Source organism: Apis florea, unplaced genomic scaffold (assembly GCF_048593485.1).
Source record: "Apis florea isolate Af1SG1 unplaced genomic scaffold, ASM4859348v1 contig_3493_pilon, whole genome shotgun sequence".
In the NCBI taxonomy this organism is placed as follows: Eukaryota; Metazoa; Arthropoda; class Insecta; order Hymenoptera; family Apidae; genus Apis; species Apis florea.
Window position 1 is genome coordinate 52,661 of NW_028256772.1, and position 27,083 is coordinate 79,743.

General features: G+C 22.6%; 1 protein-coding gene across 3 annotated transcripts in view; it reads left to right on the plus strand.

Annotated features, from left to right (window-relative positions):
- The first annotated feature begins 4,519 nt into the window (after positions 1 to 4,519).
- Positions 4,520 to 27,083, plus strand: part of LOC147656884 (Krueppel-like factor 6) — a 121,279-nt gene continuing 98,715 nt past the window's right edge. For 2 of the 3 annotated variants that reach the window (XM_086912828.1, XM_086912827.1), the window contains exon 1: positions 4,520 to 5,838. In XM_086912828.1, the coding sequence (XP_086768954.1) occupies positions 5,737 to 5,838 (102 nt within the window). In that variant the 5' untranslated portion in view covers positions 4,520 to 5,736. Of the gene's footprint in view, positions 5,839 to 6,304; positions 6,644 to 27,083 lie in introns of those variants that run through there. The other variant, XR_015293495.1, reaches the window with a different exon arrangement.

Below are 27,083 nucleotides of genomic sequence, written 5' to 3' on the forward strand. Positions count from 1 at the left end.
TAATTATATTTTTTTATGTTCCAATAGAAATATTGATTTTTCAAAATCAGTTTTAATAAATTTTTTTTAACTTTTTTTTAACTAATAGTTTTTCAACACATGGAATTTAAAAAGCAGACATATCGATATTTGGACTTATAATAATATATCAGTATTTAGAATTATAAAAGAAAAAAGTGAAGATTTAGGATCAAAATTATAATTTTCTGTGAAAGGTTCTGTTAAATTAAATAAATAAAGTAACTAACATTAAATATAGAAGCAATGATATTAAATGAAACTATGTTTTATACCTTTCTTATTAGTATTTTTCCGCTTTTTGTCTTTTTTGAAGTATTTTAAAAGTAATCGAAAATATATTTCAACAATTATCAATAGTTCGTTTAAATTATTTCAAATGACAAATGACTATTCAAAATACATATTAAATTTATTTCTTTATCAAATCAAATCAAAAATTATTTGTCGATGAATGCAAATAACACAGATCAAGCAAACAGATATTATTCGATTGGATAATATTTGCATTTTTTATTATCCAATAAATTATCTACATCACCGAAAGAGATCATTAATGCTAAGCTGCATATTCAGATCGTGCGCGTCCTCATTTTTTAAATAAATTCTAGATTTCAAGGATACGAACAGACGAAGCTGCTTAATGAAGATTATTTGAAAAATAACAGTTGACATAGTTCGCAACGCGGTATGTGCGTGTTGTAATCTTTACTGTGAACATTATGCAACGCGATATTACATCACATTTACGGTGTTTCTTGCGGCTCTGTACACGATCGTGAAAATCGTGAATAACCAGAGAAAACTACAACACAATGAGAGCCGAATGTTACCGTCATCGGCGAGGGCTGTGTGGTTCACCTTGGACCACAGAGCGGACAGAAATGCAAGAGGAAGTATTATGAGTAGAATATAATTCGAGATAATTGCATTCTTTATGCATAACGTTATAATGTTTTCGTGGAAAAAGAAGATAGAAAAATATTGTATTAATTTTTTCAAAAATGTAATAGTTTTAATTTAATTTATTTTGATATTGGATTTTTTATCTTTCTAAATATTTAAATTATTATTATTTTATATAATTTTTAATTTTATCAAAAAATTATTGAAATCAGAAATTAAATAATGTCTAAGTTTTTATATTATTTTGAATTAAATTGAAACATTTCATACAATTTCATACAATTTTATGAAAGTTATATTCTGATAACAATAAAGATCAAAAGAAAATTAATAATTAGATGACTATATTTATGAATGACAATGTTTTAGCAGTGTTGGATTAATTGACAAAAATAGTTGTAAACAAACGTTTTTATATATGGATATGGACAAAATGCTAAACGGGTTAACAATCAATAATAATATCATATAATATATTATAAGTAGCCGATATATGTTCAACATCAGATCTTCGCGATGCGATTTTTAGTTCAGATAATTTTCTTTTCAAGCGAAAAATAATCAGTTTGTTATCAATATAAATTTGTTATTCGTCTACACTTTGTAATCGAATTTAGTATAGCGTACATACAATTCTGTATATTCTTTAAATACAGAATTAAATAATATAGAATATTCTGGAATATTTTGATTCTAGGAATTAAAATAAGTAACAAAAATTGACACATACATTACATGATCCATTGAAACAAACTATAGTTTCCACGCAATTGAAACAAAAATAATTTCGTTAAGAATAGAAAAGAATCATAAAGAGAAAAATTGAATAATTTGGTAAGATTTATGTTTACAGATATCATCATTCCAGTGCATCGTTGTATATTAGAAAAAAGTAAGTACAAGTATAAATTTTAAGCTATATAATTTTTTTCTCTGTGATTTTTTTCTTCAACAAAATCAGAATTATAGACAATAATTAAGTAGTTCATCTTATATCAAAATATAACCAATTCATTAAGTTATAAGAAATTTGTTAAATTATAAGCAGAAACAAAATGCAATAATTGTAAGAGAAAACAAATAATAAAATAGAAATATTTTATTTCTATCTTGCTTTAATATAAGTTTCAATTGTTTGTAACTTAATAAATAAATTCCACAAATATATTAACATCCTATAAATATGAGAATAGAAAAAAAGGAATGATAGTAAAAGAAAATGAAATTAACAAAGGCGATACTGATGAAGCGATCATTTTACATGCCAATATTAATTCAATAACTATTTTCCAGATTAATAAACGTTCTATCGATTTGCTTCATAATATCGAAAATCGACAATCCAATATATCTGTATGAGAAAGCTTTTGGTGAGACTATAATATCAATTGCCATTTAGCGTATTCGATCGTCTTAACTTATTGAGAAAATTATATATAAAAAATTATATAGTATATATAAAAAATATATTTGGAAAAGTAAAATCAAAGTTGAGAGGTTATGATATTTATATATATATTTATATATATATTCATAATGATATTTATAATATTTACAATATTTATATGATTATATTTGTAACAATCGATGGATCTTAATGCGTTTTGCATTTTCTTTTTTCATTTGTTTTCTTAATTATCTTGAAAATATTATAAAAATTTTTGCATGCATACATTCTAAGATAACATAATATGGTGCATCATTCAAAATATATCTACTATATGATTATAAAAGGATAGCAGATAGAAAAAGAAAAACGAAGAAACAAAAGTATTTTCGAATCCGGCGATCATTCTCTGTACACTCTTAAATGATAACTCGATGACGAATAGCTTTAACGGAAATGAGGTACAGTCTTGATAGCCGAAGCCAGTCTTTAATTTTATTCGCCATAAATACCATTTACGTATCTAATCTAACATTCTCGAGCAACATCTACAAAATAATTTTTAACGAATGCGCAGAATTTATGAATCATATATAACGACATTCATCTCTCTTTGTCTTCCGCCTTAGGTACTGGTTGACTCATGCCTGATTATTCATTTTCGAATAAATTCTTTATTCTCATATAACACTCGAAGGAATAAAACGAATTTGAGAGATCGTGATGGACGAGAATCTAAATATACGCAATATTTATAAATATAGTTATGCTTATTAAAAATGTGATATGTAGATCGATTTCGATAAGAAATATTATCTTAATTCTATATATATATATATATGTTTGAAGTGAGTGTCGAAATAAAATAGTTATCAAATATAATGATTAAAACAATGAATATAGATTAAAAAAAAATAAATGAATAATGTTAGTAATAACTAAACTTTAACTATAATCTATTCGAGTTTTGGCTTAGAAAAGAGTAGAAGATTAGAAAAAGAGTAGAACAGAGAAATATAATTGATGCTGTAAAGGAAGTAATTATTACTCATGATAATGATTAGATTATTATCTATTAAAAAATTAATAATTTGGTATGAAAAGAAATAAAACATATAATGATGTTTTATTAAACTATATATATATATTTATATATTTTTTTATGTATATTTATATATAATCGGTTAAAAAAGTATTGACACATTCTTTAAAATAATTTTTTTAAAATTGGATTTAATGACTTGAATTTTTTTTTAAAATTAAATTAATTAGATTAGTTTATTAGATGATATGTAAAATAAATATTGAAAAAATTGCAATTTATTATAACTGCGAAAAAAAAGACATTTTTGTAATCTTTTTTATTTGAGCTTTTAATAAAAATTTAAAAATATTTTGTAAACTTATACAGTTATACAAGCTAATTCAAAATCGGTTAACGTTGTTGTGAGTTACAAATCACAATTAGGTTAAAGATCACAATTTTTCATAACTTGCGGTCTAAAAAAAAGATTTTTGTATTTTTTAATGTCTGCTATTTCTTTCTGCATTAATTAATTTATAGCAAAATCAAATTTACAACAAAAAAAAATAACTGATATAAAATTTATAAAACAATTTTTAAATCTTTACTAAAGATTCAGATAAAAAAGTTGGAAGAAATATTTTCCATTATTTTCTTTGAGATTTCGATAAATTGCAATTTTTTAGAAATTTTGTTTACATATTATCTAGCAAAATTAATTCATCAACTTCTTAAAATAGTTTAAATTGTTAACATATTTTAAAATATGCCAATATTTTTTTGATTAATTATATTAATAAACTTTTGAAAATTATTCTTCTAATTATAATTGAATTAACTATATACTTAGATTATATCTTTAATATAGAAAAAAAAAGAAATAATTTAATTTATTAATTCATACATAACATATAACATTGTAAAAATCTTTTTCCTAAATATAATCCCAGTTATTTTGTTTAAGAATATTTGAAAAGAAAATAGAACGTAAATCAAAGATTGTTCCATGAATGTAATGAAAAAATTAAGGGAATTGGCGTCGCGACGCTACCGAGCAGTGCTGCCACGACGCGAAGCGGTTGCCGGCTGTGATAATGTGTCGCCGGCAGCAAGCACGCGTTCGGTATTACTCGGCCGAGTTCGGGCCTCCTCGCGTATAGTTATGGCAAGAGAACGTCAGTCACTCTTCGGCGCTCGCGCGGAAGAGTCTGTGTGCGTTAACTGTTAGGGATATCGTTACTCCTTGTAGAGTGTTAAATATCTCATAGGTGTTTCTTTATTCATTCCCAGCGATGTGTACGTAATTCATAATTGTTGTGATCGACGCGATTGAAAATAGTGACACAACGACGGCACGTTCGCAAGTATTGCGGGAAAAAAGCCGGTAGGTGACGTCCGCGTGTGTTCTTCATTAGAGTGTATATGTACACGAGTTTTCGAAATAAAAAGAAAGAAAGGAGAAAACCAGTGAAGATAGAAGATTAATAGTGATTGGCTTTAAAATTTCGTGTCAAAAAGATAGTTAGAAGAAGAAGAAGAAGAAGAAGTAAAAGGAAATAGAAAAAGAAAGAAAAGAATAATAGACAAAAGAGACAAAAGAGAATCGATAAAGAGTTGAAAAAATTAGAACGTAACGAACAAACACAAGTGAAGAAGAAAAGATAAAAAGAAAAAACCGAATGAATCGAACGAATATCGGATCGTGACTCATGCCGGCTTTGACGTTTCGTCTTTCGTGATTGTAAGATTTCTTGTTGTCACGTTCCACGTATGATGGATGCTGTCGCGCGTGTTTTGTGTACGCGACGCTATCAAGAACAGACAGATCGTCGATCTGCACAAGCAACGGCTTTGCAGTGAGTTTCTTTGTCTCTAAAGATCGTGTAGTGTGTCGCGTGCTGCTTTCTTTTTAGCGATTATACCAGCGTTCTAACAGCAATAAAACGCCGGTTGTGCGATCAGATATTCTTCTTTTAATATGAGCCAGTAGGGTGCGTTGTATATGTGCGAGCGCGGAAAAAGGAAGCAGTTAGCCAGTCTTTCTCTCAACGACTAGTGGTTGCTTGTAAACCTTTTTTCTCACTCCATATCGGTTTGTCGGTCATCCTACTACAGTGACGTCGTTGTAACCATCGTCGGCGCTTCTTCGATGATAAGCACGTGTGCGTGTCACAACTTGCTACGTGTACGTGCGTGCGTTAGAGTTACGAGCTGCGCATCGGCGCATCGGTGTAATTAGTGAGTCGTAGTCGGGCTACGTTATTATCTAAGTCCTCGTTTACGAATATAACAGCATAGAGTTTTGTTGTTTGTTTATTTGCTTGTTGGTTTAATTTGGTTCGAAAAAATCAGTTTTTTATTTTGTGCTGAAACTAGTTACGAACGGATCACCGGCGTAACCATGGATATCCTGCCGAGTGGAAACATATTTAGGGAATTGCAAGATATACATGATACCGGATATTTTTCGGCCCAGCCATCGCTCGAGGATCATTGGCAACAGGTAAAAATAAATCTAATTTTGAAATTATATCTCTTCATATAGACTATTTCTTATTTGAAGTTATATCGAAATAATAGAATGAAGTAAATAATAAGTCAAATTGTAGTATTTAATTAATTGTATAATAATAATTGTACCTATGAGGAAGTTTAAACAATAATCATGAATTTCAAACATGAAAACTCATTCTCGATCGCCATATTTGAATTTCTAACGGTCAACATAATAAGTAACTCGTACATTGTTCGTGATGGGATTTTAATATGCGCGAATTGATCGAAATAATCTGTTAATTGGCGCATATTTTAAAAATATAAAAAAATTTGAAAAAAATTTATTGATCAACAATTTCATCAATTATATTTTTTATTTTTCAAATTTTAATTTTATGACCTATCATTAGAAAGTTTGATTTTTTTAACAATTTTTTGGTCAAATTGCGTTTAAATCAATTATTGATATGCAGCGGGCTATTATGACAGGACGACCTTGAGCTGTGGTATTAGATCGGTGTGTACGTTCAGTGACGCGGCCGAGCGTACTATAGACGGCGCGTCCTGTTTGTTTACGAGTGTGCAATGACCTTCCAGTGGTCGGGGAAGGCAGGAGAGACGTACTCGTTCCCCATTCAATATCTCAGCCGGAGTACAACAGTTTCCTCGCTTCGTTAAAATAGAGTGACGTCACTGCTAGTGCCGAGCAATTCTTGTTGCATGCTATCTTAACAGTTCGTTACTATCGTAAATTTTTTTTTTTTTTCATTTTATTTTAATTCAATGTTGTTGTACAATTATTGATGTTTTAAAATATGCGAAGTAATGTTAACAAAATAAAAATTCGCAAGAAGAATTGCAATAAAAAAATACAATATTTTTTTAATAAATAAAACAAAATATTATTTATATATTTTTTTATTGAGAAAGAATTAAAGTATTTTATTAATTAAAAAATTATTTAGTTATTAAAATTTTTGATAATATTTCTTGAATCATCGATTATATCTTCACAATTACTAAATCATTTTCAAAATTAAAATTTTTATTCTTTCTGAAATATTCATTGACTAAATAAACTACATATATTTTTTAATATTAATTATATTTAATCACTTTTTAAGTTAAATGTCTTTCATTTAAAAAAATTTATAACGTATCTTTATCAAAATCAATATATTGTGAGATTTGAGAAAATCTTCGAGTGTTCATTTTTTTCATTTACCTATATTTCTTATTTTTTGATTTTATCGTTGTCGAGTGTTTATATACATTTCAATTGTTTATATTTTTAAATAATAACGTATTCGATGACATAAATTATATGGCAATTATATGAAATTTATAACAAAAAATTTCAGTTTATCGTTTGGTATTTGATATTTGATCTGTGCAACATTGTTGGATCGAGTTTAGTTTGGCGTTGTGCCTAATTGAACGTTTTGAAAGGTTTCCAGCAGAAAACTTTTCGGCATTTTGATTGTTTTCTTTTCTTTCTTGTTTAATTACTTATACAATTGAGTGTTTTTGTTATCGGCCAAGAAATACGTCACGCTAAACCAATCTTGTACTATTATCCTTTTTAATTACTAATCTTTTTAAGCATTAATTTATTTATTTTTATTTATTACTTATTTACTATTCATTAATAAAATCGAATTTTCAGAAACAGTTTTATGGAATGAAATTTCTACATTTAGAAACTAAGCTAAATGACTAATTAAAAAAAAAAACTATTATCTATTTAATTATACTTAAAAGTTTATTTCATTTGTAATTGCTTTATTTTTTTTTTTTTTTGCGTATTTAATAATGTATTCATATAAATTTAAACATTTCATTTATTTATTTTATTGAATATATATAGATTAGTTCTAGATTAGTTCTTCTCAATCTCATTATTTCCAATAAGTTATATTTTCTTTTAATATAATTGAAATTACAATCATTTTTTATTCTGTATATATTAAGTTTGGAATTCGATCTTGTCATAATATTTCTCGAAATAATGCTAGTTTTTCAACTATGAAGCATTGTTTTCATATTGACAGATGAAACAGATCGTGATTAATAATACTCATTATAGATATTTTTATATATAATTTATATAAAATATATATAATATATTCTGAATTTTAGTTTCTCCTATTATTATATTTATCGCTGATATCAAGAAAATAAGATTTCAATGTATATCTCTGTCAAAATCGAACTGGAGACGCTCGTTATATTTAATTATATAAATTATATATATAAATTAACATATATTCCATTGATTTCGACTTTCCTTGTAATTAACATAAATAATTATTATAAATTGAAGAGAAAAAAAATATTTTTTTTGTCAAAGTTAGATTGGAAATTGAAATATAGATTATCAATTAATGACATTTAAATTTTTTGGAACATTACTTTTCAAAATATTATCTATTAATAATTATTTATTAGGAATAATTATTAAAACTAAAGAACGTAATAATGAATTGAAATAAAGGTGCCATCAATAAAAATAGCAAATGTATTATGTGATCTTAATGAAATTTCTTTTCATTTAACACTTGTTGTAATTATTGAAATACATCTCATATATTAAGTCGTGATGAATTATTCATCTCTGATATGCTAAATAGATTCAAATTCTAATATGCAACTTCTAATATGCATTTATGCATTTATTTTCCTTTCCTTCTTAAAAAACGGAATATTTTTTTCTTTTAAAAATGATTCAAAATGAATTGAATAATTGATCGCTTAATGCATCTATTGCCACATATACAAATATTTTTGCTGTACCAATGTTGTTCGAACTTTTTTTAATAATTTTATTAGCTGATGCACAATATCGTCGTCACGTGGTTAGCAAATTAAAATTCGCTAAGAGCAACAGCTGGCTTTGTAATATATTTGATTAAATTTTATATCATTTCGCCCTGATAATTTCACGATACAAGCAACTGAATTTTTTTTCCTATATATTCTTTATTTATATATATTCTATATTCTTTTTTTCATTTTATAATTTTAATAATATATTTAATGATATACATTGTCCAATTTCCCATTTTTCCATTTTGATTTCCACGTTGACCACAAATTTTTTCGAAAACTCATAAGTAATTTACAAAAGAAGTGATTCGTGAAATTTATTCGCTGAATTATAAATTATTTTATAATTACTTACATTACATTATAAATTATTCGTGACAATCGCGGTGCATATCGATGATATTTTTCTTTTCCTCCTTATATATAGATTGCTTCCACTTCATGTCATATTATGATATTATGACACATTCGACTCTGCATGTATTTTACAGTATTAATATTCATAAATTTATTCCATTACATATCATATTACCGACGACAGTCTCGTTTCGTTTCTTTTCTGTTTTCTTTTCTTTTTTCCCAGATTCTTGTTCTCCTTCATTTTTCATATTTTCTATTAAAAATTTCGTGAAAGTTTCTTTTGTTCTTGAGAAGTAAATACATGTTTATTTATTTTTCTCGTTTGAATTTTATAGATAAATATAAATATATATAATTGAGATGCTATATATATGTATCATTGCTATGTCTAAGAGATTGTAAATGTTATTTTTTTCTCTTTTTCTCTCATTTCAAATTCTGTAATAATATAATAGAAGAAATTTAATTCGATATAATTCGATGTCATATGAGATTTAACAAATGCAATAAATCATATGAGATTTAACAAATGCAATAAATCTGATTGTCTTTTTCGCGCGAAATTTCTCTTTGTTATTTAAATAATTTTATACTTTTATACTATAAATCGAAGGAATCGTTTCGTTTTTCATTAGTTTTATAAATATATTTTCTAAATTGAAAAATATATTAATTAAAGATAATTTATTATCTATCTAAAATCACAGAATAACTCGATACTGATAATAAGGAATATAAGATATCCATCTTCGAGTATAATTTGTTTATTAGCAAGACTCAGGAATTCGGAATGCATAAAAATTAGTAAAATATTTAAGCTTCCATTGTGGTTATTACATGATTACTTAGTAATATTATACTGAGCAATTTTTTAAAAATCCATTAATTTTATCTTTTTGTTCTTCTTTTTTTTTATATACAATGTTTAATATTTTTTATTTTTCCAGAAAGATAATAATTATCTGAGTAATCTGAGATAGTCACTTTGCATTTTCTCAATTCACATATTCATCGCGAATTCAGTTAATAGAAAATAGTAATGCACGTATATTTATCGTTCAAGTAAAATTTAAAATATACAATTAATAAATGTACTTATATATATATATATATATACATATACATACAAATATATATATATTATTTTTCAATAAGGAAAAAAATCTCAGGACAAAATGGAATGATGCGAGTTGGTTTCATTGTTAAACACTAAATTTTTTTTTTGTTTTCTAAACATATTTTCCTAATTGATTGAAGACAAAAGAATTCACAATATTTTCCATTCTTTCGTTTCTCATTCTCTTTCTCTTTCTCTTTCTCTCTTTTATCCAGTTTTCATAATATATTTCTGGACGGATAGAAAAAGAGTAAATCTCGAAAGATTTTAAACGACACACGACTTGATGACTTGACCGAGTGCCGATATATATCGATCATCTTCTTTCTATCGTCTAGTCTTCCGTTTCTTTTGCTGGCATTGAAATAAGAATATCCGGACGCACAAAAGCGTTTTGGCTGAATGGGCCTGACGTAACTCTTTTGTCTCCAACACGAACGTTGGTACGCGACTCTATTCCATTCGTACTTTAACCCCTTCCATCTTTTCTCTCCAATCCCTTTCGGGTCACTATTGCGCGCAATGGGACGAGAAACAATAGTTTCTCCAGTACAATAGTTTGCAATGTGAGTGATGCGAAAGATGCCATTGTAACCGTGGCTATGGAACATGGCATTGTTAACCTTTGACGCAATCTTCTTTTCTAGCCATGTTACCTGCTGCATTTTCTTCGAATTCTGGTGTCGCTTGGCAAATCATAATTTCTATCTCCCACTATTCATCCTTATTGCTTGATAATTCTTGCAACAACACCTGCATTTAATGATCGATCCAATATCTCATCTATTATGTTTAGTATACATATTTACATACATATTTACTACGGGTTTACTATAAGTTTACTTATAATTCTTATCCTTTTTTTTATACATATTAATTTATATATTAACTATATTATTGATTATCGGACCAAAAGTTCAATTCATTTAATCTTTTTGTACTGTTTTTTTTTTGAGAAATTAATTTATATTTAAAAAATTCAAAAGATATGTAATACGATGGCATGAAAAATATTAATGTATAAAAACTTGAAAACTTCTAACGCAGAATAATGTTCTTGCAATAATTATATTACAATTGCTTATACATTTTAAAAGGAACGTCTAATTCGAGTATTGTTTGGTTTCAAACGGAAAGTGTCGGAAAGATGATTCTGCGATGATTTATTTTTATGAATTTTGTTATATATTTCTACTACATTTTTTTCAAAAGAAATTAAAATGAATTCTTTCGTTTGCGAATCTTCAATTCGCGACTTATCGTTTCTATTAAATCGCGTTAATCTTTGCGGACGTCAGAATTCTTGTGATTCTATGTAATTTAATTATTATCAAATATTTTTTATTTTATAAAGAGATAATAGAAAAATAAGTAAAATAAATAATATTCCCATAACAAAATTTTGTAATTATGCAAAAAGTATATACTATTATATTATTGATTTTAATAATTAAATATATGAAACTCAAAACTTTTTCTTATAAAGTCATATAAAATCATTTTTAATTTTTGAGATTTTTACAAAAAATGATTGGTATTAAAAGTGATTGAATTATACCTATATATATATCCATTATGCAATTGTTTTATCAACAATTTATATTTATCAACAATTATAATTTTTATCAACAATTAATAAACATATTAATGAGAAAATAAATACATTACACTTAATCTTCATTGTATGTATATCCAAGCAAGATTGGGTATTTCATGAATTCTTCAGATTTGCGAAAATGTAAAAACTTTTGAATAATTAAATTACAATAATTAATGTCATAACAATAAATATTAAGTATGAGATTAATATTGTTATTATTGTAATTTCAATCATTAATTTTTTTTATAGATATTAATTTTCTGAATAAGAATTTGCAATTAGATTTCAGAATTGGAGAAACGATTCTCAGAACTGGAAGATTCTGAAGAAAACTTGAAAAATGCTTATTGAAGATGAAATATTCAAATTATTGAACAGTCCAATGATAAAAATTTTTTAGAAAATAAAGAATAGAAAATAAATTAAAAATTAAAAAAATAAATTATTATAAGAAAAAATATTGAGAGAAACAATAAGTTATTAAGTAATTATTAAATATGTTACAATAAATAATAGCATTAATATTTAAACTTAATAAATGAATGGTGATTATTGATCATCTTAAATTTAATATTACATTGATATTATAATTATAATAATTATTAAGAAATTAATAGCATTTGAAAAAAAAAATAAATTTGAAAATAAATGATAACGTAAAAAAAACTTTAAAATCTATATAATATTCTATTCATAAATAATAAATAATAAAAAAACAACTATTACAAAGCAATTTTCTCTGTGTTTGTTTGTTATAGCAAAAAGTCATTTAATATCAATAAATTTATAAATTGAACGTTGGTTTTCACTTCTCTCACCAGATTAACATTTTTTTTTCAGATAAACTATATAGTATGATCTATTATATTTGATCAATTATCTAAATTTTGAAAAAGAATGTAAATAAAAATTTTAATCACAATATTTATTATTTTTCGAAATATTAATTTAAAAATCTTTTTACATATTAAATATTATTTATACTCGTGAAAATATGCGATCATCAGTGTTTCTATGTTGTGGCAATCGATGTTCAAAATGATGTTAAATCGATAGTCAAAATGAATTAATATTATATTTATATTTTTATATTTATTATCTATTTTTTAGATTCGAAATATAAAAATAAAAAATATAAAATAATTTTTGAGTGAAATTGCACTGACCAAATTTATAATCTGTTTATATAATAGTAATTAAAAAATACATAAGGCACAAATTCTCAGAAAATATATATATGCAAAATTCAATATAATAATTTAATAATTTAATATAGTAAACTTTTTATAAATATTTCGAAAACTGAAATAGTTGAGCGATAGTTTTATATATATATAGAATAAAGTTGTTCAAAATGTTGATTTCTATAACATATAAAAATTATTGAAATCGAAAGTAATATCTGCTTTTTAAATAATTATCAAAAAAATTTTTTATGAATCAAAACAAAACATCTTACAGTATATTTCATAATCTGTAAGATAAAAATTTCAAGATCAAAAGTAATATTCGCCATGCACACAACAATTTCGCTATGTGCTGTCTAAGTGTAATATCGAAGCGAAAAAATCGATTTAGAATATCTAACAATTTACTTAGGTCCTTTTATCTAAGATCCTGAAATTAATTGAACTCTACCTACTTTATTATAGCAATTGGAATTTAGTAGATGTATTTGCATGATATTCAGAATAATAGATTGGAAAAAAAGAAAAGCAAGGATAACAGTAAGATGAGAAGTAAAAAAATTTGTTTGCATTTATCTTGTGATTCAAGATAAAAGTCAGCAAAATATTAAAAATCGGGAAGGATATAGGAATATAAGTTCATATAGGAATATAAGCTTTGTAAAATGTAGATAACAGCTACTGAGAAAGAAACATTTGAGAAAAGAAATTTTTGAAAAATCGATAGAAAAAGGCTATCAAATTGATTGAATATATATTGAATAATAGATCAGACATTATGGAAAAATATTGGTCATGCCTCAGAAATTTATATCTATATATCGAATATGCGTGAAACTTTGTGTAATTTTTTGATGTCCTTCATCACAGTGTAAATTTTCTTATAAATCTTTGATATTGAAATGCAGAATGTAAATCAAATATTCATATAAACATTTATAAACGACTGTTATATGATATACTGGTATATTTTATTTTACTATATGTTTTATATCTATTTCACATTATAATTTTTGCATCATGTAGATAATTATTTATTAGGAAAATGATATATGAAAAATATTTGTAATTATATTATTACATCATGATTTTAATTTTTTATTTAATTTTTTATTTAAAAAATTCAAATTACTTTTTATTGTTCATCATATTATTAATATTATTTCATATATGAAATATTATAAGAAAAGTGATAAATCTTGTTCATATCGATAAACTGAATTATATATTATGAAAAAAGTGGTATACTTAATTAAAGAAATTCAATTCAATAAATTTTTTTATTTTTCTAGTAAATTTTTAAATAAAATCAGGTTCGATAGCTATCGTATTAATATTTGGATCGAATAATATATATCAATTGTTTTTCCAAATGAATAAATAGATATACAAAATTTGATCGGTGGCGGAGCTAATAGATACATATCTTTTGGTTATTTTGATGCATTTAGTTTATTATTATTAATATGAGATGCGGTAACACGAAGCGGTTTATGAAGAAGACGTAATCTTGTTGCGTGTTAATAGTTGTCCATTTTATTGAAAGTACAACCGAGAGAGGAAAATTTGCGTAGATAGTCACGGTTGAATTAACGTGCTTTACGTGAACCATTTGTATTGTACTGCTGCGAGGTAAATTGTCGATAGTGGGAGTGGAAAAGTGGAATGGGATGGAGGCAGAGAATAGGGGGTATAAAATTGAAGAGAGAAACAAAGGACCGATAAAAACAAATTGGTCTTCCTCTCTTCACTTCTCCGTCATTTGGTTTGTCGGTTTGATCGGTTGGACAAATTGTGTTGCTTTTTTGTTCAACATGTGCGTACATTTGCGGCGAAAAAACGCATAATCCCATTAAAATTTATCAAAGCTCTTGTTCGAAAATGTTCGATATTATAGCGTATTGATGGTAACGAAGAAAAAAAACAATAAAGAAATTGTTCTATAGATTATTATTTGCTACTTGAATGATGCGAAATTATCATCTTTTAATTATTTATATCTTCTACGTAAAAAGTTTCTTCTTGATAAAATCATACAATTTTTCATTGTATTTATGATTGTTCATATCTTTATTAAATCTTTAAACTTAGAAAATTTTAAAATATTTGAAATATTATTTATTATAAAGATAGTGAAAGTTTTAGAAAATAATATTTATATTAAGAAATGAATTCAGAATATTAACGCAGATGTTATTTTATGAAAACTTCCGTATAATTTTTAAAAATTTTTTATAAAGATAAAATATTTATTGCAATTCTATGTAAAAATTTTAACTTACAAATAATTAGAAAAGAGATGAAAAATTTAATTTTGAAATTTCTAATAAATGTGTAAGTTCTTTATTAAATAACAATTCTGTTTTAGTCAAAAATCAATCGAATTAATAATAATGTTTTAGATTATAAAGACTAATCAATTTTTTTTAATTCAACGAAGTTATTGAAATAAAATAAATGTGATTTGTTTTGATCAATTAAGGTTGGTTTTCGAAGAAAATGATTAAATAAGATAATACAAGACGATTACTTTTACTTTCAACACTTATCATTTTTTTCATCGTAATATTTTCTTGTTATATATGATTACTATTTTTTTTCGTTTTTATTATTTCTTAACTAGAACTTATATGATTGCGTTATTGCGTATGAAATCAATTATTGTTAAGATTAAAAAAATTTTTCATTTTCTTTAAAAGCAATGTATCATATATATATTGATTATCATTGCTTCGTCATTCAATTGTTATATTATTTTAGTCTCATTTTCGAACTAGCAATAATGCTGATTCTATTTTGTAAAATTTTTATCAGTTTATATTATATTTTAATGTTTGTTTTGTCATTGTTTTGCCCTCAGTTGCTAGTAGTAATGAAGTGGAATTTCATCCGCAATAAGACGATTGATATACAAAAATTTTTGGAATTTTAGTCTTAAATCAATAGTGTTCAAAATGATGAATGAAAATGAAAATAGAAATGATTTTTTATCTCGATTCCATCATTTCGAGCCTATTAAAGATATGATTAAGCTATTACTATTAAGTTCATAAAAAATCATAAAAAATCGAAGTTGAAATAATTGTTTTTGAAAAGATGTAAACATTTTATTTCCATTATGAAGGTTTTTCTTACTTATAATTAGCAAATCATTATTAAAATCATTCTGCTTGATTAACCGTTACATACAAATTATTTGAAAAAACAAAATAAGTCTAATATATTGATTTATGTATACATTATTGATACAAAATTGATATGATTTCGAATTTAATTAATTCTCTTTTCTTTTTTTTTTTCCTCTTTTTTTTTACTTCTAGACAATTTTTAATATTCTTCATTGGGAAAGTTTCATTTTATGTATCATTTAATTAATAATCAAATAAGATACATAAAAAGTTTAATTTCGAGAGTTGGCCTTTTTTTTGTTTATTCAACATTTATTCTCGAACTTAGGAAATAAGATTTAAATATTTTACATTGTCAAGGCAATAGAAAATGCTAAATCTTTTAAAATCGAATTATTATTATATATAACAATTATTATTAATAAAATTTTATAATTTATTAGTATCAATAAATTCTTTTGCACAATATTAACACATTCATAAAAGGAAAAACGAACGAATAAAGATCTATAAGTTTTATTTTCTAAGTTTTATCTTGGAATTTTTTTAAGATAAATGAAATGAAGAATCATTGAAAAAATATTCAGTAATTCTTTTATTATTAATTTCATAAAAATAAATTATATTGTAAATTATAGAATTTTTTTTTATTGTATAAATAGATTTTATATTTTTATAAAACATAAATTAAATCATTAATTATTAATAAATTTTACAATTTCATTGTATTTAAGGTACAATAATTATAATATTATAAGTTATAAAAATTTATGTATAAATGTTTTTATAAATGTCGAGAGACTAATAATTTCTTTAAATAAATGAAAAAAATGAACTAATAACTAAAAAATCTATTGAGTTTATTAATAATAAAGCAATGAAAAAAAGAATTATAAGAAATTATCCGAATTGTTTTTATATATTTTGATAATTTTTTGTTGCAATTATTTTTTAATATTCTTAGTTAGTAGATAATAGACTTTCTTAATATTTATAATATTATTAATTTATTATTATTATTATTATTATTAATATTATTAATAATTTTTTTTATTTTTTGTATCAATCAATAATGTTCCTGTAATTCATAATATTCAATAATTCTTTATATTTTATATCTTGATCTTTTTATGATATTTGATATAAATTATTAATTTTTATTGTGTTTAAAATTCAAATTTTACATTGTAGATTTCACAAAAAATGATAATAGAAATAATTTTCATATGTTTATTTCTATTTTTAGCCATTTATACATAATATTATACATAAATAATATCAATATATTTCTTCTATTCATTTGATATTTTTTTTTTAATTTTAAAATATTTATTTTTAGAAATTTTATTCAATATATATAATTATATAAAGTAATTCAAGTGCTATTTAATCGAATATTTTTTACATTTAATATAAATATAAAAAATTATATAGGAATAATAATAATTAATAATTATAAATGAATATTAAAAATAAATTATTTAATAATTTTGAGACAGAAATAATATGAAATAACACAATTTAAAGTAATAGTTAATAATAAATTTTAAATTAAAATAATTAATTTTGATTTCCATTGTGCGATTATGTACAAACTATGAACATTAGACGAATTTTAATATCTATTAATGTTAACTTATATCATTTTGACTTGTTTTATTATCAATTACATTATTATTATGCAAGAATTTATTAGTACTTATAATTCGTAACTTGTAATTTCATATCAAATAATATAAAAATATAATATAACGATACTACTTATAAATATTATTGGATACATTTGAATTTTTGTCTCAAAAATTATTTATTGAATTCGTTTTTTTTTTATTTTAATTGAAAAAAAATGATCTTTCTAAATATTTTTTTTTTCGATTTAAAATTATTTTTTTTTATATAGAAAATTTTTTTTTTATATCAAAATTATAAACAAATTCTTATTTTTTAATTTTTAGTTTGAAGTTATATTTTTAAAAAATTGAAAAAAATATTATTATATTTTTTGAAGTTTTTTTTATGAAGTAGTTATGTCTCGCTTTCATATCTTTTCAATTAATGGAATAATAGAAAAAAAGAACTAGAAAGAAAACTTAATACCTACTATAATATAACGATCAACTGATCATACTGTTGTTTTATTATAATTTAAAATCGAATGGTTTTATTTTTATTTCAGTAATGCCATTTGTAGAAACTTTTTTAATTTGCTTTAATAAATTTAGAGAAATGTTATACTTAAATTTCTTGTGTCATATATTTTTTAAAATTAGATAGTATTTTTAAAAATCTAAATGCAATTTTTTAATTTGATTTTATTAATATTTAATTAATATTTTTGGGTAATATTTAAAATTTCATTACATTATACAGATTATATTTCAAATATTATTATAGATTATAAAAATATTTTAAAGTTAATGCTGCATAAACTTCTTCTTATTATTTTGAAAAGTTGTTATTGGTTTGGATTTAGTAATATTTATGCACAATTTGGAATAAAAAAATTTTTATAATAATTTTATAATAATAGAAATATTATTTTTAAAAATTGAATCTTGTATGTGACAAGTTTTTATGATACTTGAGCAAAAAAAAATACTACTGTGCAGCCTTATAATATTGTTAAAATCATATAATTGTCTTTCTATTTCGATTACCGCCGTCATATTGTTTCCGCTTCATCCAATGTAAATTTACATAAATTATTTATAATTTAATAAATAAGTCTTATTGATGTTTTTATATATCTATTTTGTATATCTATTTTTGTGTTTATCTTAGTCTCTAGAATTGACTCTTCAAAGATGTCTCATAATATATTATTATTTATAAATATAAATATATTAATATATATAAATATAACTGTATATATATCGTGTATTGCAATATTATATATAAATATACTATTATTAAAATTAGATATTATTATTATTATTATTATTATTAAAATTAGATTACGTAACATATATATATATTATTCTTATAATTTTATATTTCTATATTACTTTTATAAATATACTTTGTATATTTTAATTTCATTTTTTATTTATAATAATGGGTTATATTAATTTATTTATAAAAATTATATGATACTATACAATTAATTTATTATATAAATATTATGCTATAATATAATATAATATGTTATATGTTAAAATAAAGATCTTTTTAAAAGTGTTAAGTCCTTTATTTGTAATAAATAATAAACAATACTTCACAATGCGATACCTACAAAGACATAGATACTTAGTTCTAATTAACTTATTGTGCTCTTTATGCTCTTTATCAACTGAAAGACGCGAATGTAATTTACATAATATAATATGATACAAAAAAATACACTATTTAAAACGATATCTCTTTTAAAATTAAAATTGATGAATTTAAATATTTTGAAAGATTAGAAAAATTAATTTATCAGATAAAAAAATCATGTAAAAAAAATCATGAAAAAATTTTATTTATCAGAATTACGAAGAAAATAATGAAGATTACTACTTATAATTCTTTTATTTGAATTTTTAATGAAAAAAACATGTTCTGATTTATTATATTTATTATATTACTTGCATACGTATGAAAATTCCATTGAAATCGATTGATATAGAAATAAGCAACAGATTATGAAAAATGTAAAAAATTTTAGATTTAACACTGAAAACTATGAAGAACTGCAATATTTACCATTTTTAAAAATTTATAGCAACATTAATCGAAATTTTGCATATATAATATATATTATATATATTATATATAATTGACATAAATCTATAAAAATTTAAAAATTTTCATTGAATATGTAGATAAAAAAATTTAAAAAAATGACTTTTATTATTCTCTTTGCGATTCTAATCGATAAAAAAGCGACTTTTTAAAAATTTTTTTACATATCTTTTATTAATAATATTAATCTTTCCAAATCAAAATAATTCAAGTCATTAAATCCAATATTAAAAATATTATCATAAAACGTATCAATACGTTTTAAAGTCTCTGTATATCATATCATATATACATATATCATATATTATATTATATTATAAAATTAATAAATATAATAATTATATACGCAGAATATTCTAAAAATCAAATTAGATTAAAAATATTATATATTAAATAAGTAATAAATAGAGTGAGTATTAAATAATATATTACTCAATAAAAAAATTAAACAAAAATATCTATAAAATAAAATTTTTGTAAATATAAAGATTCTATTTTAAAAGAGTTCAAATTGAAATATACATTTAAATTTATTTTTATTGAAAATGAGCTATTAATGAATTATTATTTTAATTTATTATATTTATTTATATAATAAATTATAAAATTATATAATATTATATTTATATAATATAATTTATAATTTATTATATTTATATTTATATATTACATATTATATAATTGATTTAATATTCAATCTCAAGTATATATGTAGGTATAATTTATTATTTGTTTTAACATGATAGTTTCAAAGTGTATATAATAATAATATAATATTAATTGACTTGTAACTTGTAAAATTATAAAAATATTTTATGCAAGAAAATTCTATAACTTGTAAATTGATTATTTGGTAACTTATGTCAGAAGGCTTTAATAGAAAAAAAATTTCTAAGTTAAATATTTATCTATTTTGAATTCAATTAAGATTACAGAAACCAGAAATTTTAAATATACGATAACATGATGCGAAATAAACCTTTTTATGTATACGTAATATTATTGCGACATTAAATTTTCCATCAAAAAATGTTCATTCGGAAAAGAAAAAATGGCAAAACACACAATGAAATTACATAATTACTGGAATTATTGGAATATAATATTCTTATATAAGATATATTTCAGCTGCTGACCATGTCAGACGATCTTTGTTTATAGTACGATATGGTTATTCTTAGAGTTCAGAAAACAACTCTCCAATTTGTCTAACTTTAGTAACGCTTTAAGACTCTCTTTCTAAATGCATCATTTATGAATCTATGCAGAATAATTGAAATTTCCAACAGATAATGTCTCTGAATTATTAAGTATGAAATATGATACAGATCGCAGAATTACTAAAGAAAAGGAATTTCAAAATGAAAAATAATATTCTAATATAAAGATAAATAGTAAGGAAATAAATGCGGAAGGAATTATGTCATAAAATGTTGAAAATTGTTGTCTAATTATTATTCTTTATTTTATAATTAAGTTATATTATTAAGTTAATATTATAGTTAAAATATCTATACTATACATATACATATATGTAAATGATTGTTTTCTTTATGGATTTTATTTTTTTGTTCATAAAGAAAGAACTTTCTCATACAGAATTTTTGAAATATTGGTAATTATTACATGTAATATAGTTTCGTAAATAAAATTGAAAAATATAACTTCCGTATCATTTATTCTATTATATATATATTACATAATATTTGTATGTAAAAAATTCAAATAGATATAAAAAATAATAAAAATAATAAAATAAAAGATGTATAGAAATGAGATTTAAGTTGTACGTATTATTGTTAATTTTTTATTTATAAATTTAATGCGAATAGAATATACAAAAACATATGTTTTGCAAAAAAAATTTTTTATAATAAGAATAGTTTAATTATTTTGAAATAAAAACATTAATAAGTTTACATTTAAAAATTACAATTTTAATTTTTATTGAAACACAAGTTTTCAGAAAAATCTTAATATTTCTTAAAATTACATAACAATAACGTAGCAATAATTATCTTCTATATTAAACTTTTTAATTTATCAAAACAAATTTTAAATATTTATACTAGCATTAAATTTACTTTTATTAAATTTATACAAAGTTAAAGAAAATATTCAATAACATATAAATTTTGTAATTTATATGTTATTTAATTATTTAATATTTATTAGCTAAGTTATTACATAACATTTATCACAACTAATATAAAATATATTAGTTATAATATATGTGTAGTATCTGTTTCTATTTATAAAAAAGCTAATTTTTGTATATTATTGAATTTTTTTAAATATTTGTATTTAATTAATGTATATAATGATATGATAATATAATATAAATATAATTTACTTTTCATTATATATTTTTATGAGATAAATTATTTTTTTACAATATATGTATTCGAATATTTTCGCTATTCTATTCATTGCATGTTTCGATTCTAATAATTATTTGGTGGATTTTATTAATTTATAATCACTCTTTCGTTTATAATTTCAAAAATTTTAATAAAAATATTAAAAAGACTAATTGAGTCTCAGTGATAAGAAAAAAATTGTGTTTTAAATTTAACTTTAGTTGAAATATCTGCATTTCAATGAATATTTTTTCTAATTGACAATGAGACTTGTTATTAATTTTAATTGCTCGAATGTCGATTCGCTCAGAATAAATGACTTAGCTTAATAAATTCAAAAGACATGTTTTTATATGTATTATATGTATTTCAGCATCATAATCATTTTCTTTTCATTTTTGTTCATTACAAGCAGATAGTCGCTTATATCTATGACTTCATGATAAATTTTGAAAATTGAGAATTGATTTAAAGGAATACGTTGATAATTTATATAAAACGTCGAATAAAAATATAAATATAATAGCAGGAATAATGCGTAATAATATATTATTTGATTAATAGACTGTAAACTATGTATAATACAATAGATATATTATAGATTTCTCTAACTAGTATCTCATATCTTATTGTTTATCTTAAATTTTTATGATTTATCAATAAAGATTTTTGATATATTGTGTGATTGATTGATTTGATTAAATAATTTAATTTGAATCAAATAAATCAGTATCATGTAATCATTTTCTCAAATTATATCGTTTATTATATGAATGATTCATATTCCGGAAAAATGTCATCATGTAAATATTAATATGTAACTTCCTTATATACATGAATGTTATTTCTATTCTTGTTACGTAATTTATGCCGAAATCTCGATTTAATGTAATGTCAAAGTCATGAATATTTATATATATTTCGATTGATATTTCAATTCCAAACAATTTCATATGATTATTGAGAAAATTCATCTCTTCTTATCCTATTTTCTTTTATTTTTTTGTTCAATTTTTTTTATCTTACTTATTTTTTTCTCTTCCTTTCCTTTCTCTTTATTTCTTTTTCTTTTCCCTCTCCATTTCTCTCTCTTTCCCTTTCCCTTTCCATCATTTAATTTCATTCATCTTTATCGTACTGGTTGAATCCATGTCGATATTTGCATCGATTTAACTCGTGAAATTTCATCGTCAATCGGCCGATAGATATGAAAATCCGAACATTCACATATACATGGATAGAGGGAAAGTGGGAAGAAAAGGAATAGATAGGTGATTGGCTTGATCGTTAGCTTCATCTTAAGCTGCACACAGGAACATAACGGCGTTCTCACAACCGGAAGCGAAACGATAAGTTGGTTGCTCGTTCAACCAACTAGCCACGCCTTTAACAACTGGCAGACACACGTTAATGGGTTTCAGTTCTGTAAATACATTAAGGTTGCTTCGTCACGCCGTGAATTGTTACAACATCGTGCACGCAACATTCTGTCCATGAACTCGTCTGAGTTTATAAACATCGCAAAAGAGATTAAAGGATTGCACAATAATGCAAATTGCAAATCTAAGTAAAATCCCATTCATCTTATTTATACAATTAAAATAAAAAAATTAAAAATAGACTATATTATATTATATAATTATAGTATATGTAACAATAAGTTATTACATATTAATACTTTTATTGTTTGCACTTTTATAATAATATTTTAAGATATATCATTTTAATGGTATATCAACACAAGCAACTTTCAAGTTTATTAGATATTTGATTCTTTTTATCAGAAATGCAGAAAAAATTATGGACCAGAATAAAAGTTTTAAGTATGTAGATTTTAGTAAAAAGAATTTCTATATATTTAAAAATTTACATATAAAATAAATTATTATTACATTAATTTATAATTTTAATAGAAATATTTAATATTTTTTTATGAAATTTTTTAGATAAATATCATGAGAGATAAACTTTGATCATTGTGAAATTATTATAAAAAGTATATATTTTTTTAATGATAATATATATTGTTTCAATTTTACATATATTATTTATCATAAATAATATTGTTTTCTATTTTGTTTTATATCAAATATTTCAAATATTCATTATCAAAAATTCTGTCTATAGACTTATTGAAATTTATCACGTTATTGCAAAAGAGAACATTAAGAAATTATCGCAAAAAAATTGAAAAGAATTTTTTATTCAAACTTAAATCACTTAAAATTATTTAAAAATAAAATAGATTTTTTCTGTCATGAAATAGCTGCACTAGTGAACAGTGAATCAACATTTTCTTTATTTTTTTGAAATGCATTACTAATCTTTGAGTTTTGAATTAGTTGAATTATTTCTTCTCGTAGGAATAAATAAAAACGATAGAACATTTGCTTAATGTATAAATAATTGTAATAATACTTCGAAGTGTTAGCTAAAAAATATCGATTCAAATTGTTTTAAAGGAAAGATTTCAATGATTTTAGCATGTGTGATACTTTTTTGACAATGCGATTGATTAATCCGATGTTTGAACAATAAAGATAATTTTGTTCTTTTATATTCTGTTTCCAAGAAAATCATATTCCGTTTGTTCAGAGAACAGAATACAGATTGTTCTTCAAGAATATTTGGCACTTTTATTATATAGATATTGATAGAATATAGATAGAAGATTATTATATAGATAAAATATTGTTGGATGGAATATAATTTGTAATAAATATTTTTATATAATAAATTTAATATAATCATAAAAATAATATATACTATTATATAGTATATCATTATAAAAATAACATATATGTATTTAAAAATAAGATTGTATGTAATCAAAATGACTGCAGCATTCTTTTTACTTTTGTGTCATTTCAAAGTCTTAATTAATGCATGTTATTATTAACATTATATAAATTGTAGATAATCAATAAGAGTAATAAATTTAATAACAAAAAATTAAGCTTTCCGAATAAATATAAATTATTAATCATATGATTATTTTATTTCACAAAATTCTATAAATTCTAATTAATTGATAAATCATGAAAGAAGAGTTTAGATCATTACATTATATCAGATTTATTGGATATATAAATAAAAAATATCATATTAATTTTATTCATTAACATTATTACATACAATATTTATATGTTAATATTATTTATTTATTAAAATGATTGTAAATTCATTCATTGCATTGTCTACATATGCATTCTGTAAAATTTGTCATAAAATAAAGGAAAATAATTTAAGATTTTTGATATAGTACTTTTCAAGTGTAAAAAAATCGTCGAGGAAAATACTTATCGAAGTATATATTTATTTATATATTTCAAAATTTGCTTTTAATTTTCTTTTTATAATATGTTCTTTACAATATGTTTCATGCAGGATATTCCGTTTTGTCTTGAATTACTACATAATAAATTTATCTTTGGATCATGTTAAATTCGAGTTATTTAATCAATTAATTCTACAATAATCGAATAATAAACCATTACATAAAGAAACAAAAGAAATTTATAGAATTTGCCAGAGTTTAAAGATTTTTAAGAACAAATATTTTAAAAATAGCGATATGTTACATAAATGTGAATAATTATTTTTTATTTAATAATAATTTATAATTATATAATATTAATAAAGTATTTTTCTAATTAATCTAAAAATTAGAATTTGATTTAAAATATTATATTATTTTATCCAAATGATGTTTACATTTTTATATATTATATATTTTATTTTTTTTTTGTTTATATATTATATATTTTATTTTTTTCTATATCTATATCCATTTTAACAAATGGAAGATAATTTTTAATCTAATAAAACTTCTATTCTTACTTTTTTTTTACAATATTATTATTGAAAAATGACTTTTCAGCATCTTGAATCTTGAAGTTATAAATAATATAGTAATAATTAAAGTAAAGTAATAAGAATATATAATTTGAAAAATAATTTTCAAAATAAGAAAAAATATATTTTTTACATTTTCTAAATGGTTTTAAATAATTTTGAATGTAAAAAAATATATCCTTTCGTAAATGAAATTTGTTTACATGATGGATATGATGGACATAGAAGAAACTTGATCTGGCCAAACGATTTCATATCCAATACTTGAATTTCCGTGTCAGCCACGTAGTCGATGTTGATTGGTTACTTTGTATTGCGCATGTGCGCCACTGACCTCTCTCGAGCAACGCGCGGCTGCGTTGTAACGGAGCTTCATTGATGTTAATGAGCTAGATTGGAAAGCTGTCCTGCGTTTGAAAGTTATTGAGTAGGGAACGATCGGCTACCTCTTCCCTTGTGCCGTTCAGAACGATGCCAATGATGATAATGATGCGAATGATTTTGATGATATACGTACATGCACATTAAAGATCTATGAAATTGCGTGCATCTGCTGTACAACCGGATACATAAAATCGAAAAAACATAATTTCATGAATAAAATCTGAATAAATCAACGTGCCGTGTTCAATAACGCGTTCGATAAAGCGTTCGATAAATTTTGTTAATAAACAATGAGTTAAGAAGATAGTCAATTGTAAGGATTGAAGATTCGTTGATTTTTATTTTTCATGAAAAAAATATTATAATACTTTTTAATAATATATTTTTTATTATTAAGAAAAAATATTCGCAAATTAAAATATGATTTGGATTTGATTCGGAAATGATAAGTATAAATATTTATCTATATTTTGTCCATTATTATGGAATATAATATTATTTTTTTTGTAACAAGAATCTCAGTTAATATTTTTACGATTGACTATTTATTATACGTTTTTCATTATTATAGTTATTTCTTTCAAAAGACTTCTTCTTACAAGTAATACGTAAAATATTTACAAGAAATATAGAAGAATTAATTTCAATTAATTAATTTAAGACACATAAGATAATATAAATTATAGGAAAAATGATTAAAAATTTTAATTAT